Source organism: Xiphophorus maculatus, chromosome 21, assembly GCF_002775205.1.
Source record: "Xiphophorus maculatus strain JP 163 A chromosome 21, X_maculatus-5.0-male, whole genome shotgun sequence".
Classification (NCBI taxonomy): Eukaryota; Metazoa; Chordata; class Actinopteri; order Cyprinodontiformes; family Poeciliidae; genus Xiphophorus; species Xiphophorus maculatus.
This window is the reverse complement of record NC_036463.1, coordinates 11751681-11769358: the sequence shown is the minus strand read 5'-3', so window position 1 is coordinate 11769358 and position 17678 is coordinate 11751681. Positions and strand designations below refer to the sequence as shown.

The window sequence follows — 17678 nt, the reverse complement described above, 5'->3', positions numbered from 1 at the left end:
AGTTGTTGTGAGCCAGTAGAAGTGGGCGTGAATGAGAGGGGAAAAAGGAACAGCTGGGTTTCTTGTTCCGGAGATGCATAAGTGCACCTGCGCTTTGGGTTTGGTTATGTTTTAAAGTGTGTGCGTTGTCCTTGGCTTGTAGATGTGCTCAATGTTTCCTGATATACTTCTGGTTTTCCTGCAACTGCGCCACATTGTTTGAACATCTGTGCTTGCATAGACATGGCAGATGAGATGTGAGTCGTCAACTGTAGTTTCATTCATTCATTTGACAGGAAGAGTTGTTCATCCATGTGTATGACGTACCTAAGCTGCAAAGCACCAGGCTTGTCAACCTTTTTCTGTTTGGCTGATTTAAAGAAATTGTGATGGCAAAAGCAATGTTTTTGCATATAATGGGATGTAGTTTGACAGTAGGTTATGTAATGTCTTTGGGAAGGTTTACAGTCTCAATTTCCAGCTTGTGTCTTCTTGGGTAAGATGCTGTTCAACATTCCTCCTATTCATGTTTGATGTTTGGCCAATAATATATTGTATCGTAATACAAAAAACATGTCGTGAAGTTCAACTTTTAGATATAATCTAATGAAATGGTAACTGCGTGAGTTTCTGTCCTCAAAAAGCAAATCAATCGAATATATAATGCTACACATTGTTTTGCCGTTTTGTGAAAGCAAGATGTTTTTGTTTTTTTCCTCCACTACTCAATCTCCTAAAAAAGTCTCTATGTTGGAAAATATTTTTTTGTTATAGGTTGTATTTGTGCAAAGAACTACATATGATGGTGCCTCATAACAAAAGCTCATTTATACTCTTGGAGTAATAAATATCCTAAGTACAAAACCTAATCCCTGTTTAAAACCATTTAATTTGAACTTTACCAGGTGTGAGATCAGCGCTGTTTCTGGGTCATTTTCCCTCTTAAGCAGTAAAGGCAGTCTTGGTGGAGTGAAATTGGATGGTACATTCCTGGCTGAAGCTGAAAGGACACAGCTTCAGCACCAAGAACCATATTTCTGTGCCATGTCTGGCAATGAGAGTCTGAAAAGCTGCAGGTGCAAGCTTGTGGCAAACTAAAACCCAAGCTGCTCGAATGGATTCACACTCGCAGCCCCCCGACAATAATGTGGCTCTACCCCCGGTCCAAATGCCTTATTCATGGCCACTCATCAGCGGAACGCTTCTCCTCCACCCTCTCCAATGCTGGAACATTAAATATGCACAGAAAACCCCAAAGAATAGAAACAGGCTCTCTGGATATCAGTGCAGAACTTGTTTAGTGGGCACGTTTTGGTAAAAGGAGGAATAAAATTAAACCCAAAGCTATCATCAAACACACTTCTGTTATAATCAGAAACTTTTCCTCCACAATGTAGAGGTAAAAAAGGCTCTGTTTAAAAAAAAAACTTATCGTATCTTTAATCCCACAAATTTGATGACTAATCTTCAGCTGGAATGGCTTTTTGACTTGACAGCTCTTTAAGAATGTGACTGGTGGAAAGTAAAGCTCAGTTTCTGCATTTAAGTCTTAGTCTGTGCTTTACTTACTCACATATATAATCTTTTTTACTGCAAAAAGAAGGCTCAAATAGATATTTGAACAAGAAACATTTAGTTTAGCACAGAAATCATGTTTGTTGAAAAGAAAGTTGGATTACGTGCAAACCCACTAAAGATGATGGATTAGTTAAATTAAATAAAGGGATTTACTAAATGTGGCAGTGAGTGAAAGGCTTCTAAGAGCTGTTAGGATGTGCAGCAATTTGAAGCAGAAGAATCACAAAGGAAGAAAAACAGTTCTTCAATGCTGTGCCGTTGAAAGACGCTCCAGTATTGAAGCATATAGAAATGTGGAGAATTGTTTTTTTCTTTCAGGGAAAAGAAAAGCTGAAAAAAATGTACAGTTGTAGAGACTACTCGAACATTGCAAATAATTTTCACCTTTTCATGCGTTTGCTTACAACAGGCCTTCATCCAGCAATGTTATCTCCAAGGCTGAGGGTGGTAATTAAAAGTGTAACTGTCTCAACTGTACATACTTCTAAAAACTCAGTAACTGCATAGATAAAAAAATAAATAAAATATTGTGTGCATCATAAAACACAAAGTACATGGGCCAGATATTTGTATACAACAGATTTTTCAGCTCTGTCATGGCTTTGTTTGGCACTGGTGGTCTTGTGCCCCTTTGCTCATTTCCTACATGGCCTTTTAGTGTAAGAAAATGAGCCATCTGCCATGAAATATTTCATACTGGCCAAGCTTAAGCTGATGCTCCTCTTGGGAACGTTCTGTACGTGGTATGCTGTAAAAAAAAAATATGGTTATGCAACTACAAATATTATTTGATGGTAGGAGGTCACTCAGTTATTTTGTTTTTGATCAAGGATCATAATCTCTCATTATTTAATAGGCGTCAGCTGGTCTGCACAACCAGAAACCACAATTTGTTGGAATATAGTGTATATGACAGGAAATATATCTTCTGAAAAGAATGATGACAGTGGGTTGCCATGACAAGAAAGATAATAATTTCTAGTAATATTTACAGATAAATCCAACTTGATGTAATTGGCTTTAATTCAGAGCAGAAGAGCAATTTTTAGTACCACTGCTGCTAAATCACTTGTCAGGTATAAAAACCTGGTGATTTATTTGGGCTGTGATACATGAACTGAAGCAAAAATACAGACTTTAAAACTTACAAAATGCGAAATTGCAAAATTTCAATTAAATATGCATTTTGCCCAAAAAGCATTTTTTTAGGTTACATTGGTAAGAAGTTATTACCTGGTTAATTGAGCGGACTGTCTTCTGCATGCATGGTGATTGCCCAGTTTGTTTTTAAAAGAGTACAAGTTTACTTTAACAAGGCTAGTGGGTACTTAAACAAATTGGTGCACATCAGGTAACAACAGTAAAGTGAAACACCTAATTCAAAGGATCTTGTTCTAAACCAGGGACCTGCAACTCTAATCAAAAGGCTGAATGAATTCACTGCCACATCAGCAAGTTTGGCTAAGGCCTGATCATTTGATTCAGGTGTGATGGAGCAAGGAGCCATCCAAAAGTTGCAGGACCGTAGCACTGAAGGAGTTGCAAACTCCTGTTCTAAAAGTCAGTCCAATATCCCGATTTTGTCTTTATTAGCTGAGTATTTAGTGGTCCTGTCACATGTATCCATGGAGCACAGGAGAGGGGACAACTACGCTCTGACCTGATATGCATCGTTACACAAACTGGGTTTCTCTTCATCTCTCATGTTTCTGGTTGATTTGGAGTGTTTTTCCTTTGTTCATGGTCTCACAGCCTTTGGCTCCTTAAATAAATTCTGTCTGATCAGATTTCTGACAGCAGCAGATTTGCCGTCTTCTGTTGTCAGTGCAGCCCCAGAAGGCTTACAACAGCAATAGCATCTGAAAAAATGTTGATTAAGTTTTTGATATATGACCTTTCTAATGCACACTAAAGGAAAAGTGTAGGTTGTACGGGTCCCTCAGGAGTGTACTTCCAGGCTACACCTTTTTCTTTGTGGAGCAGCTGATTCACTGGTTTTAACAGTTATTTGCCATGCACAGCATATTCTCTTGGATCTGAAATCAGTGAAGAAAGAAAAGTGCATTGCTTGTGGTGTTGGTGCTGCTTCACTGGCTGACTGTTACCTCAGGCTGTTGAAAGCAACTGGGGAGAAGCTAAATATAGAGAAAACCCCATCGTTCACTTCTTTTTTTTCCTAAATATTTGATTTAGCAAAGTGTGTGTGGGGAACCCCTGCATGGAGAGTATCTTAGTTGGCATGAAAAATGAATGCAGTGTACTGTTTGGATGGTTTTATGCGCTGTGACAAAGATTTGAACTGTTATGCAGTGAGAGCGTTTGGTTCCACACAGTAAATAAATGTTAATCCAAAGCCATTTGAAGAAAGAGTCACTGATGTGATTATTTTAGTTTAGAAGTGGGTTGTGGGAAATGTTGGGTTGTGGAAGGCAGTTTTCAGATGCTGATCAAGTTCTTATGTCCCTTATTATTAACCATGCTTTGTCTCAAAGGTTTAAATGTAAAGGCAATTTTATTTATATAGCACATCTTCTGCCACAAGGCAATACAAAGTGCTTAGCATGATTTAAAAGGAAATACAAACAAAATAACAAACCAAAGGAAAGAACAAAAGAAGAAAAAGCTAATAATGTTGATCCAAAGTAAATAAACTAGATACTCCTATTCAGGGTTGGTAGATAAGTATAAGTAAATATCCTCTGGTCTAATTCCTTTAATGGTTTGAATAGAATTGGAGTCTAAAAAGTAGTTGCTAAGGTAGTTTATACTGTAAAGCCTCAAGATAAATGGCTAGAAAGTCACTCAGTGATGCCAGAATGTTTGATCTGAAAGCCTCTTTCAAGCAGTGCTAACAAGGCCCGATCGAACAATGGTCTGGGTCTGCACCCGTCTGTTCTAACAGGATGATGGGGTTTTCTTCTGCATTATCCACTAAAACCTTCATCGTCTTAGTGCATTCCCATAAGATGCGACCTGAAATTTATGTCGGTACTATTTGGGTACTTGCCTGCTTGTTCAATGGTTTCTGTGGTTCACAAATGTACATGGATTGTCTCTTAAACTTGGGATCTGAACTCCACTGTGTGTCTTGAGACAACTGGTTGTTTTGGGTTGGTCCCAAGAAATCAAATTAAATATTCTATATTTTTCTAGTAGTTTCTAGGTTGTACCCTCTTCTTCCTTCAGAAATTCATTACTTCTCTGTTGGACAGATTTAATCCTGTGTTGGATGCATTCCTTAGAGCTCTTGATCATAATTGATGTGCTACCATCACTCATTTTCTACAAAATCGTCATGGCCTGTTCCACCACGTTCAAAAGGAGGTCAGATGGGTTGAGATCTATTCACTGTGGAGGCCATTTGGAGTATAATGAACTTGTAACCAGTTGGAGATGATGTAAGCTTTGTGGCATGATGCATTCTCCTGCTGGAAGTAGCCATTAGGAAATGGGTATGCTGTGGTCATAAAGGAGAGGACATGATCAGCGTCAACAGTAAAATCGGCAGTAGTGTTTACACAATGGTCATTTGTTTTCCAACAATTCAGTCACTTAAGTCTCTTTCCTTCACCATTTGTATTAACAAGCAATTTAGCAGGTGTACCTAACAAAGTGGCCATTGCATATGTCTCTTTTCTTTTAACGATTTTCTACTATTCAAGGTCTTTAAAATACTCTAACACACAGGAGGAAAAATGGATTCATAAAACATCTTAAATTGATTAATGGCATTCTGATGCATAATATCAACTGTTCTTTAAGATTGAACATTTTCAGATATAGTCAGAGTCCAATACTGCTGTCTCTTCTGCATTTCGCCAGCAGAACATGTTTCTAATGTATGGCATTAACCTTGTTAAAAAAACAATATACTATGATGTTCTGAAATGCACTTAGTTTTGTCTTTAGTTCTTAACTTTAAAACTAACAAATGCAGCCACAGTCTTCATTCAGAGAACTCAAGAGAAGTTTCTTGAAGAACTTGATGAACTTAGCATTTATCCCTGTTTTGATGGGACTTATTGACGATTCAGTTCGCATCATAATTTATGTGCTACCATTACTCTATCACTAATTAGATAGTGGTTTCAGCTAATCATCTGCTATTATGGCCCAAGAAAACTCCATTTTCCAATAGTCTTCACCAGGTTCACACATTTTAGTTTCAGAGCTATCAGCAACTGCATAGAATTTATCTATTCATTCTCTATCTGTAGAGCAAACTGTTTGTGTGGTGCGCTGTTTGTAACTTAATGTCCAAGTCAGTTTAATTTACTGAGCTTGGTGTTGAATTGTGTTGCTTGACTTGATAGAAGCTGAGTTTATTCTTCTTTCTAATTGTTTTCTCACTCATCTGCAGAGCCTTCTGGATCTTTAGCTTTTCTCTGGCCTGTTTTTGTATCCCTGTTATATTTTATTCTGTCTCCAAATTCCATATGATTCACTTCCCCCCCCATGTACATAGACCCTTCTCCCCATTATCCTTTGGACAATTGGGAATGGTTAATTTACATTTCTGGTCATAAAATTTTGCATGTTAATCACATTTTATTAAGATTTGTGGATAGGCCTGTCACGATAGCAAATTTTGCTCAACGATTAATTGTCTCAAAAATTATTGCGATAAACGATAAGATTGTTTGAAGACCTTTTTACACTGATTTAATGGAAATGATGCATGCGATTTCCTTCCAAAGATAGATACACTTTATTTTCAAAAGAACACTTAACACTTGAGCTGATAAACAAAATAAACAAAACAAAAAATAAAATGGATTCTCAGTCTCCATTAACAAAAAACTCACTTGAAAAAAAAAACTAAACAACATAAAGCCAAAGTGGAAATAAATACTGCATTCAACCAAATGAGTGCAGCTTATGAAGTCCGTATATTATATTGCCCTTCAGTAATAATTAGATTTAAATAGAGAAGATGGGCACATCGACTACCTGATGCAATAATTCACACTACATGATTTTTGCTCCTATTTTTCCCCTTAAGACACTCTTAGCAGGTTGGTCTTCCTAAGATTGTGTGGTGTGTTAAGGTAGATCGTCGTTGCCGCTCCGATCTAAATCAGGGTTTTCCCCGACTGGGATCTTAACTCAGCATGTTGAATGTGACAGGTAGCCAATCAGAAAGCCCGGATTCTCCTCCGTGTTTTCTGAGGGGAAATTATAGAGGGGAATCCCAAACAGCTGACACGGCGCAACCCGAAGTCCAGCGGATGATACGTGGAAACAACATTAATGTTTATTCAACATGCAAAGAATATAGAAATGACAAGAGGAGGAGTTGGAGCGAAATTGCTACCGCAGTTGATAAACCCGGTAACTTTTCAGCTGTTCTTCGTTAACGTGACGTAAACGGGTTATAATGATTTTCATTCAGTCAGGACTTTACGCTGCCACTAGCCACATGCATTGCAGGTAGATTGTAGTAAAGCATTGATTAATGCCTGGTTTTAAAATTAGTTAACTGGACTTGTAGCCATTATTTTGTGCCCATTGTTAGACACCACACAGCAGGAACGAACCCGATCGAACCTTTATACCTAGGATTTCTGTGGGGTAATGTGTGGTCTGAGGTTTTGAAAATGGGCCGACAATCGGCCGACAGCTGGTGTGCGCTGGGCTTTACACTAAGTAAAATGAGGAAGGGAGGAGTCAGCGGAGAGCACCGGAGTTGAGCCTTTTTTCATTCGGTGTCATCAACAGAAAGAGAAAAGGGCCGGAAGAGACGATAATGTCGATAATTAAAATGACGTTGATAGTTTTAATTTATCGTACGATTAATTGATTTACCGTTTATCGCGACAGGCCTATTTGTGGATGAAATGTAAGAAAGTGTGAAAAAGCTCAAAGATAAAATACTCTTGTAGGCACTGTATGGCCAATCATTATTTTTAACATCTCTTCTGTTGTCAGCCTTCAATATGTGCACCAGAGGCTTGATACTGGCTCCGTAATTTGTTTCCTGTCTTTGGTTGCAGACTTTGTTTTAATGAATCATGCACCACTCCACCTCCTTATTAACCCACAAAGCCTCGGCAGCCTTTAAGCAAACCTTGGGGATGGAAGGTAGGCAGCAATGCAGTGACCTCAGACTTATCGTCAGGGAATTACAAAGAAGCTGTCTAATTTCTAAAAGACTATGCAATAACGTCGTCTCCAAAGAATGACACAAGAGCCATGACACTATGGTGTACATTATGTATTACCTATTCATTCTCCTTTTGGGATATTATTCCATTTTCACAATCAGAAACAAACCCTGAATAAGCTGTTCTGCTTTATGCAACCACATCAGTTGTATGAAACGTGGCAGCACAAATTTAGGACTCTGATTTGCTGCACTGGAGAATTCAGCCCAATGCCAGAGGCTCTTTGCAGAGCATGGCCGCAGGTGACAGCTGTATGATAGATGATCCATGCGGCTACTGGTGTTGGAAAGAGAGCAAGAGTCCTCAGTGTATCCCTGTGTTCTAGGCATAGCTGCAGTCATGTGACCTCTCTTTACCTCACCATGCATATGAGGCAAGACAAAAAAGAAAGACTATGAAAAGGGGGAATGACAGCATTGTCATGACAAATTGCTGACATGGCAGTGTCTTCTTACAAGTCCTAACCTTATTCTTTAACTCAGAGGGCATGCATGGGGACTGTGGCCTCTCACATGCTAACAGAAAAGGTACGACAGCAAAAAACATGAATCTGGTTCAGATTACTCTTCGATACACAGCAGCAAACATCTTCAAACAAATTTGTTGTACTGACGGTCCTCTTAATTGTGAAGTGGAAGCAAAATGCTAAGTTTTCAATCAACATATATCTGTCAAATATGCTAAGCATTTATGCTAAGCCTACTTTACTTCAATACCACCAAATAAAGTCCCATCCAACAACCTGTCTTTAGAAGTCACCTTATCAGTAAACTTACTGTATGTGTTATCATGTAGAGAACTGTGACCTGCCTTGTTGCTGAAATGAGTTATATTAATAGACTTGACTTGACCAAATCCAACTAAGTATCTGTGGCAAGACTTAAAAATTGCTGTCCTGGCACTTTTTATCCAACCTGTGACTGACCCGTGTATTATTTTACTTCCCCCCCTCAATCTTGTGCTCCATTGTGTTGTTTCATCACACAATAGCACAACAAATTTTACAAGGTCACATAATCTTTGTACTAGCTGCTTTCTTTATTAAATCTATGTTGATTGGTGAGAAGAAGTCACCCAAATGGTTGGGTGGGGGACTGATGGTGACTTTTTCATTGTAATGCAGCTTTAAATTCATGGATCCGATGGACATATTGATAGCTACAAAACCCAGTCAGAATATCAGTAGCAAAGCTTTAGTAGCTCTTCTCCTGCAAGACGGCTGTGCCAATTCTTTCAGTGTGTTATTTTCTTTTTTTCACTCCTGCTGTTGCTGTCATTCATTCAGACAAGCTCAGAGTGAGTCAGTGCTGCTCGTCGAAGCAGAGCTCTTTCAGAGTGCGGAGGAGGCGAAGCAGAGACAACAGAGCAGTGCTGGTCCCTGAAGGTTAGATATAAGAGGGATGCTGCTGAGCAAGCTTTATCACTCAGTTACACAGCAGGATCAGTCACTACAGACTGCAGCTCTGCCTCTGTTTCTGTTTTCAGATGTTCGTTTCATCACACCAGTTTCTCGTTTCTTTAGCTTTTCTCGCTTCATGGCATCTTGTTTTAAATGTCGTTATCTTTTCCAGCCTCACACTGGTATATTAATCATCACACTGGAAATTGGGCCGAGCGATTCACTGTAACACCCGGCAAGCATGTTCCTCTTTCATTCTGAACATTGTCACACACCCTCCCCTTTTGTGTGAGTGAAGTATCAGACACTATATGTTCATCCTTCATGTGTATTTTAATCTGAAAATATTCTCTTCTGCTTCTTATTATCACTAAAATGACTTTCTTCACATTTGAATAGATCACTAATGCACAGAGCATTGTTGGGAAGGAATCACTTTCCCATATCGCCTACAATAATGATTTAGTGCTCTTTGAATGAAAGATTCATTACCTCCAAACGTGTAGAAAACCATAAAAAGTCTATAACGTTTTGTCCTTCAGAAGGTCTTTTGTGTAATTGTAAGCAAGACTGTGGGCGCCATGGGTTTTTTCATTGGCATGCACCCCCTGCTGCCCTGTGACGTCTCCCCACCCACAGCCATGTGTGTCAGATTTTTGTGTGCGATGGAGCGCATGCTGCTGCTGTGCCAGCATATTCCTCAATCCGGTGGCTCTGTAGCTGGCCACCCCTTCAGGCCCGAATGCAGCTCTCCAAACCCAACCCCATTGATTCCCAAACTATTCTCCCTCGGTGCCAGGCGGGCAGGACAGAGCAAGGCTTAAGGCACAGTTTATGACCCCCCTTTTGTCCTCCAGTGGGGCAGAACGTTGTTAACATGATGGATGGAACGGCAAGATGGAGTTATGCAATCATGCCGAAGGGCATAAAATATTGCCATCTCTGGCGGGAGGGAGTTTGGAGGGCAACCAAAGGGCCATACGTTGTGCTTAACCTCTGCTTGGCAACCGACAGTGCTGATGCACCTGGTGTGTCTGACTCAGGCCAGAATGTGCAGAATGGAAGTTGTTTTATGGCTTTTTTAGCAAAGGATGTATCTAAGGGATGGCCTCTGCTGTAAAAACGTTCATCTCAATCTTTCACTTTGTTTTATTTAGTTTGAAATTCAGTCTGGTTTAGTGCAAGAGACAGCTGCACAGGTTGCTGCTTTATTCCCATCCAGAGCTGAATTCAATCAGTTGAGTTTATTTGTATAGCACACTTCAGCAATAAGGGAGTTCAAAATGCTTTACATCCTAAAAGCGCAAAAATAAAACGTAATTAAAACACCTTCAATTGAGAAACGAGTGACAAACATAAAAGTTCGATGAACATCTTCAAATTCACCAATACACATCAAAAACGTTGGTCAATGGACCTTGACTGACATTTTCAAAAAACTGACAAATTCAGCTCATTTCATGAAAGGATGAAAACTCAAAAGAGTAAAAGAGAATAATTTGGCTGCGATCAGGTCAGCTTTCACCAGTTCAACAAAATGTTCTCAGGCAGGTTGTGAACTGATGTGGGTTGCAGGCAGCTTCTTTTGTACCTGGAAATGTAGGTACAAAATATTAAACGGTGAATGAGTGAAATGAAAAAGTCTGGAATTATTGTTTCCTTTTAAATAGTGTCTTATGACTTTGGCAGGAAGTTTGGCAGGTCATGAATGATTGGCACCCTGGGTGAGTTTTTCTACCCCAAGAATCTGTAATCAACATAGTCTAAGTACAGGTTTCACCAGTTTAAGTGGCATGATTTGAATACTTTTCTCAACCTAAGGTAACCTCCTTTTTTAAGTCTTAAAGCTCTTCTTTCTTTATCTCAAATACAATAAAGCTTTCATAAATCTCAAAATGGGTTTTAAAGTATACTGAGATTGGGGAAAAATATGCTATTTTAGTGTGGGATCTAGATGCACGTAAGAAGGGTATCAATCCTTTTCATGAGTGCCAGTTTTTATGGGACAAGAGTGTGTGGGGAATCTGCTGTGACTCAGTGTTTTTGATAAATTAAGCAAGCAGGTTCAAGGCGAAGCACATTCAGCTGATAACACACACTCTTGCCTCCTTATCTACTCACACACTTAAGGCATATGTACCAGAAAGCATGAGAAACAGATTGTCCAGAACAGTGTCCAGACAATCATAACGCATCAATAATTATCACATTGGGACAGGAATAAATTGTCATTACATGAACTAATTCTTCTGGTTTTGTTGACACATCATTGTAAAAACATGTTCTCACTGCGAGATATGCTGAAATTGAGCCCTTATGTGACCTGTTTTTGATCAGTCCCCATTGTTTTAATAAATTAGCTATGGAGAAGAATTAGTTGACTCACATTTTCCTTTAGCAAATATGTTTTAAAACGTAACAAGAATCTAAGCTTAGTTAAAGTTTGACCTTTCCAACTCTTTTAGATTTTTATCTAAAGATAACTAAATGCAATCCAGATTCCTCAGAAAATTTTATTTGAATTTGAATTAAGGTCAAATAAACATTGAGTCTGATATCAAGTTGGTGTCACTACAACGGACTTTAATGCAGTCTGCTGAAATATTTTTACTTCTTACACTGTGTACAACATATGGAGCCTATTTAGTGTCTAAACATGATAAAAGTAATAGAAAGTTTAGCATCTGTGATATCACTGCGACTTTGCTGCCCTGGGTAGAGATCCATATTGCCTGCAGGAAAAGCTGACAATGGCAAAGATTGTTGCTCTACCTCTTGCAGGTAGCGGGTTGCATACAGTGCATTCAGTAATTAAGTGTTTCAAGTTTACAAAATAAGCTGAAGATGGTTTTAAAACCTCCTTTAACTTGCATTTCAAATGTTTCCTCTAAGGCGGCACTTATATTTGGCTAGCTATGAGCAGCATGTCTGCTAAGAAGCCAAATACAGGCTAACTACCATAATGGAGAGCTCTGACAATATTAACATTATGTGCAATGAGTACATGAAAACTACTACTTAATTTAGTAGGTATGCAGATATTTTTGCATAAATAAAATGTTGCGAAACTTTGATAATTTAGCGCTTTTATCAGACTGCCTCAATCTAATTTTAATACTTAGAAATCAAAACATTTAATTCAGTTAAAATTACACTTACTCTCTTATCTACCATCACATTTAAATTAAGCACTAAAGCTCAGTCATCTGTTATATGTCTGCTCTTCAATAAGGTTGAATTTGTAACGATCCGTCAAAGCTTGATTCACTGGTTTAAGTTTTGTGGAGCTCATTTCTAATTTCAAAGATTGAGGTGATAAGAGCCGACCTATTGTTGTCCTTGGCAGCTTTAATTTATTGTTTATTGTCTCTGGGAGGTAATATCCTGTTACTGTGTGAGGGCTTTCACTGCTGCAGTGAACTGAGTCTCCAGGCAGCAGGATATGAGAAACGGCACCATGAAAAGAGTTGAAAAAGATATGAGATAAGTGAGAAAAGAAAAGAAAGAGGGATGGGGAGCCTGCTGTTATTTTAATTTTTTTAGAGACTTGAAGAAAAGACTTCAGTCAAAGGAAATATTTAATGTTAAAAATTGCATCATTTGCACATATTTGTTCTTTTTTGGTACCCATTGTTGGGTTCTGTTGTTTAGACCCATGTGTGTTTGTCTGTTTTCTACCGTTATGGGGAAGCGATTTGATTAGATCAGATAAAAATTTGTGCTTTATTTAAGCTCTTTCTGCAAAATAGGATAATGCATTTTTTCTTTTAGATGTTTACAACTACAGAAGAAGAGAGGCTAGTAACCTGTGTTAGGTTAAAGATATGATGGTAGAAGCATTCGGATGGCAGCAGAGAGTTTCTATTTCAAGCTTCAGCAAACTTACTTGTTGGAGAAGGAGAGGATGCATGTGTGTACGCCTGCACTCCTTATGTAATCTGTCTGAGAGGATGTGCTCTTTTTTGTCTCAGGAGAGATTAGGCATTTAAGTGCTGGTTTGGACACAACCACTGGCACCCGGACACGTGCCGAAGCATGCTGTTTGGAGTTTTAATGCTTCCATCTTAGAAACGAACCTTTTCACACAAGAACAGCAGCATTTTGTTGGGGTTGTATGTGTGACTGTGGGAGGCAAGTGGCAGAAGCCTGTGGTTTTGCAGCTATTTTCTAAAGTGGAAAATATATCTACTGTGTTTTGTGTGTGGGTGAGACTGCAGTATTTAACAGCATATGTGCACACAAACCATAATCAAAAAGTGCTAATCCATTCCCCTCAGCCACACGCATTCCCTACGTCCTGCCATGTTCCTGGTGTAATTATAGAAGGTTTGCCTTCAGATTCCCACTGGAATACAACTTTGATGTCCCCCCCTCCCTCCTTCCCCACTGGATGTCTGCAGGAGATTTTTCCACCTGCCCAACTAAGGTTATCTAAATTTAATGAGTTTTCCCTCCGACTTTGGCACATGACAAAGCATTTGGCTCACCTCGCTGAGGGTCCAACACCTCCAGAGGGTTAATGTTTCACTCCATAATTGCACTGCGGTTTCCGCAGGTATGCCGCTCCAGGTTGACATGAGATCTCTCAAGCCTCCGGGTCAGTTGTCGCACACGCAAGCTGTGAAAAATGACCTCTGGAGGTGATAGAGCGTTCCCTTCACTCCCAGAACAGGTTCTCAGAATAAGGCGGATGATAAATCAGAGTTAATGAACAACTCTCCAGAGGTTCGACTTAAACAGACACATGGAACAGAGTGTTATTAAAGCATCAATGAGGAAAAATTGTATCTGTCTTAATTGTGGCAGTAATTTTTGTTTCAAAACTTAGAAGTTCTTTAGTTTAAATTCACCAGTCAGATTCAGTGGCAGCAAAGATTCTGTTATCATCTTTGTTTAAATTTCTGACTTTATAAAAATAAATAAATTGTTTTATGAATAAACTGAGAAATTTTAAGATCAGGTTTCAATTGCAATGGCAGGAAAATCCAAACCCTAGTGGTGCTTGCAATAGTTTTAATAATCAAATTTTTTTGGCTTTCTTTTAATATTTTGAAGAATTTATTATACAGTACTACAGTGCAGTAGACTACTTTACTCAAATATGCTTTTAAATATACTCAAATGGTAGTTTTAAACAAAAGTACCCATAGTCACACACAGAGATTATCATATAAAGAAGCCATGATGTTCAGCACTAACTTATTAGAATCTTAAAGAAATACTATTTCAGTGCAACTGTGGCTCGAATATTACTGCATTTTATGCTTGTCTTAATATAAACGTGTCCCGATTAAATAATTAAAAAAAAACATAAACATTGAAAATTGTCCATCTGCGTTTGGTGGGAAAAACCGGGATTGTTGTTTTCAAGGAACAATAATCTTGGCTATGTATATTTTGAAACATAACTAATTATAGTGCAGATTTCATAAAAATAAACAAGCAGATAAAGGATTCAAATTGCTTAGCCAGCTGTTTATGAACATCTTTTGTTAACATTAGCACTGTGGACGTACAAATGAGCAGAAATCTTGCTTGGAGTGCAAATGGGATGACGATTTTCTTTCCCCAGTGGTCTTGGAGCACTCTCAGGCCATAGCGCCCTGGGTGAGGAGACATTTTGCCCGTATAAAAAAAAAAAAAATCCGCTGCAGATAATAGGACAGAGAAAAATATCAAACCCAACTAAAGAAAAATGACAGCCTCTCAAGATTTCACGTTGTCTTTGCCCTTTTCAAAATATAGACATGCACTTTATCACCAAGTTTATTTTTTTGGGAATACCTGACAGCTTTGTCCATACAAAATATTACAGGAAAAATCTTGAAGTTACTGTTTTGTTTTTTTTCTTTTGCTTTCATTCAAAGCAGCTGTTTATCCCACTTGTAATAAAATTGAGTAACATTTAAGCTTTATAAACCTGTTGTAACTTCCATACCTCAGATCACAGTGTTAGCACAACCAGGAAATTGTTATGTCTAGTTTACTGATGTGTCCTGGTTTTATGGTTGTTTCTAACTGGTTTCATATATGTCTCTTTTAGCTATCATGTATGTTATGGGAGCCCTGGGACCTGCTGCCGGCTACCTGCTGGGAGGCGTCCTAATCGGCTTTTACGTCGACCCCAAAACTGTGGTGAACATTGACCAGAATGACCCTCGCTTCGTTGGCAACTGGTAAACATGCACTTGCACCTCTATGCTATCTCCATCTCAATATTGACACACATACTATAATGCAAAATATTTCACCCTTTTGAATCCATCTTGTCTTTATTTTTTTTAAAGGTGGAGTGGCTTCCTCCTGTGTTCCATTGCCATGCTTCTTGTCATTTTCCCCATGTTTGCCTTCCCCAAAAAGCTGCCTCCACGCCACAAGAGAAAGAAGAAGAAAAAGATGAGTTCGTTGGGTGATGTGTCCAGTGATGATGATGTGAAGAAGGAAAAGTCTAGTAGCAAAGACCAAAATGTGTCCTCCTCTATGGGATTTGGAAAAGACATCAAAGGTGAGGGAGGGATGATTTTACCTTGAGGTTTTTGAGTGCTGGAAGAATCTTGCAGAGTTTAGCTAAAAAACAATAACTCATTTGTAGCAGAGCTCCTATCTGAGCTCTGCTACAAATGTCCAGTCTAACTAGGCTTCATTTTTTTTTCAGAGGACAATTAATGACGTTATCGGTCTCAAAAGCTGGTAGAGAGAGAACTCAAGACTGAAATTGTAGTTGAAGGTGATTCTAAAAAAAAAATTAATTATCCACAGGGGAGGAATAGAGATGCATGCTGTATCTTTCAGATTTTTTTATAACAAGAAAACCATTCATCATTTTCCTTCCACCTCCCAATCGTACATTACACTATTCCATCACATAAAATCCCAATGAAATACATTGAAGTATGTAATAGTTTTGACATCTAAGTGCCGTAAAATGAACTGTGAGATGTTGATATGCGAACAGGCTTTAATCCAATCAATTTTGAGGCTTAGACATCTTCTCCAATAATGGAAGCTTTATTGAGATCTCCTGTAAATATCGTATTGATGGATGTGCAGCGGTGGTAAACATTGGATTTTGTTGGAAACGTAGAACTTTTTAATGTCCTCGCTGAGCCAGGAAACACCCGGTTTTCCCCGGATGAACTTCGTCCTGCTGTAGTGTTTCCCAGATTCCCTCCTGTCTCTTTTTTTTGCTCTTGTTCTGTTTTGCTTTTAAATGAGCTCCCAGGGGACATCACACTCTGCACTGCATAGGCTTGGGTGTAGCTCAGCTGAAATACACTGCTGGTGTTTGCCATCACTCACTCCAATTCTGTGCAAACTCAAACATGTACTTAGCATGGTTGCTCACTCTCAAATTAATGCCTATGTGCACAGCTGGGGCAGTCAAAACAGCGCTTTGTCTTGGTGATGCATCCAGCGCAGGCCAGGAATGAGCTGCAGTTCTGCCGGATCGCTGCTCCCTCAGCTGCGGTTTTATTTGTCTCAGCAGGATGTTTGGGACTGCTATGCAAACTGGGGCCAGTTTCGCAGACTCAGGAGCTTCGCTGCGTAGATCCCGAATGTATTTTAGTACAGTACGTGTCCTTCTGTCGAGGTGTGCTTGTTTGTCTGTTGCACAAATTCAGCGTTTTATATGAAAGGTATGCTGCACCCCCCTTTTTTCTTTGCCCTTCACATCACAAGCAAACACTGAAAAAAATGCTAACGCTCAATGTTTTCCCATAATGCACATCGGAGGGACAAAATTTGGATCGTGGAATGTTCCAGACCTTGATCCATTGCTATGAGAAAGCAATTTTCCCCTGAAAGATTGGGAGGCATTGCAAAAATGGCTACTGACACAGTGTATCATATTTACGTTTCACTAAGTGATTAGCTATGTCACAGATTTGTTCAGGAATGCACATACACAGATTTCAGCTGGTATCTTGGCCCACTCCACTATTTGTTGTGTGACTTGCTTCAGTACGAAAACTCATATTCAAGATCAAATTGATATTTGCTGCTGAATGTTTCAAAGGAATAAGAGTTCATCTTGAAGCTAAACGAACTGTCGCATATTTACGGCCTAATAAGCAAAGTTGTTGGGCTTCAATAAATCAATCAATCAATGTTTATTCACAGAGCACTTTACACACCCAAAGGGACCAAAGTGTTGCACAAGGTTATAAAATAAAACGTAGCCAATAAGACACAAATGCCTACAATAAGTCAGTTAAGAGACAGAAAAATAAATCATTAATGATAAGGATGACTTGTCTTCATAAAAATAGCAGGAATCTCTGGGTTCCTGTCACCCTCTGTTTGTGTTGTTGCAGAGTCTAACCCTAACCCTCGGCAACTCAACAATCTATTAATGGCTTTTAATTTTTAATGACAAAAATTGTTATGAACGTTGTAATTAGCTTTTCTTCGTTTGGGAGAATTTATCTTAATGGTCTTTCTTTTTGCAGTTGCTATGAAGATCACCTGTTTTATTTCCGCCTCTTAGTGGAACCATGCAATATGGCTCCCAATGTTTCTCCTGTTTGAAGATACTACTTTTAGTTTTGCATAACCTG

General features: G+C 38.9%; 1 protein-coding gene across 2 annotated transcripts in view; it reads left to right on the top strand.

Annotated features, from left to right (window-relative positions):
- The window catches only part of slco5a1 (solute carrier organic anion transporter family member 5A1), a 39005-nt gene that overhangs the window by 8683 nt on the left and 12644 nt on the right, over window positions 1-17678 (top strand). For both annotated transcript variants that reach the window (XM_023326010.1, XM_005797865.3), the window contains exons 3-4: window positions 15164-15296; window positions 15408-15625. In XM_023326010.1, the coding sequence (XP_023181778.1) occupies window positions 15169-15296; window positions 15408-15625 (346 nt within the window). In that variant the 5' untranslated portion in view covers window positions 15164-15168. The remainder of the gene's footprint in view (window positions 1-15163; window positions 15297-15407; window positions 15626-17678) is intronic.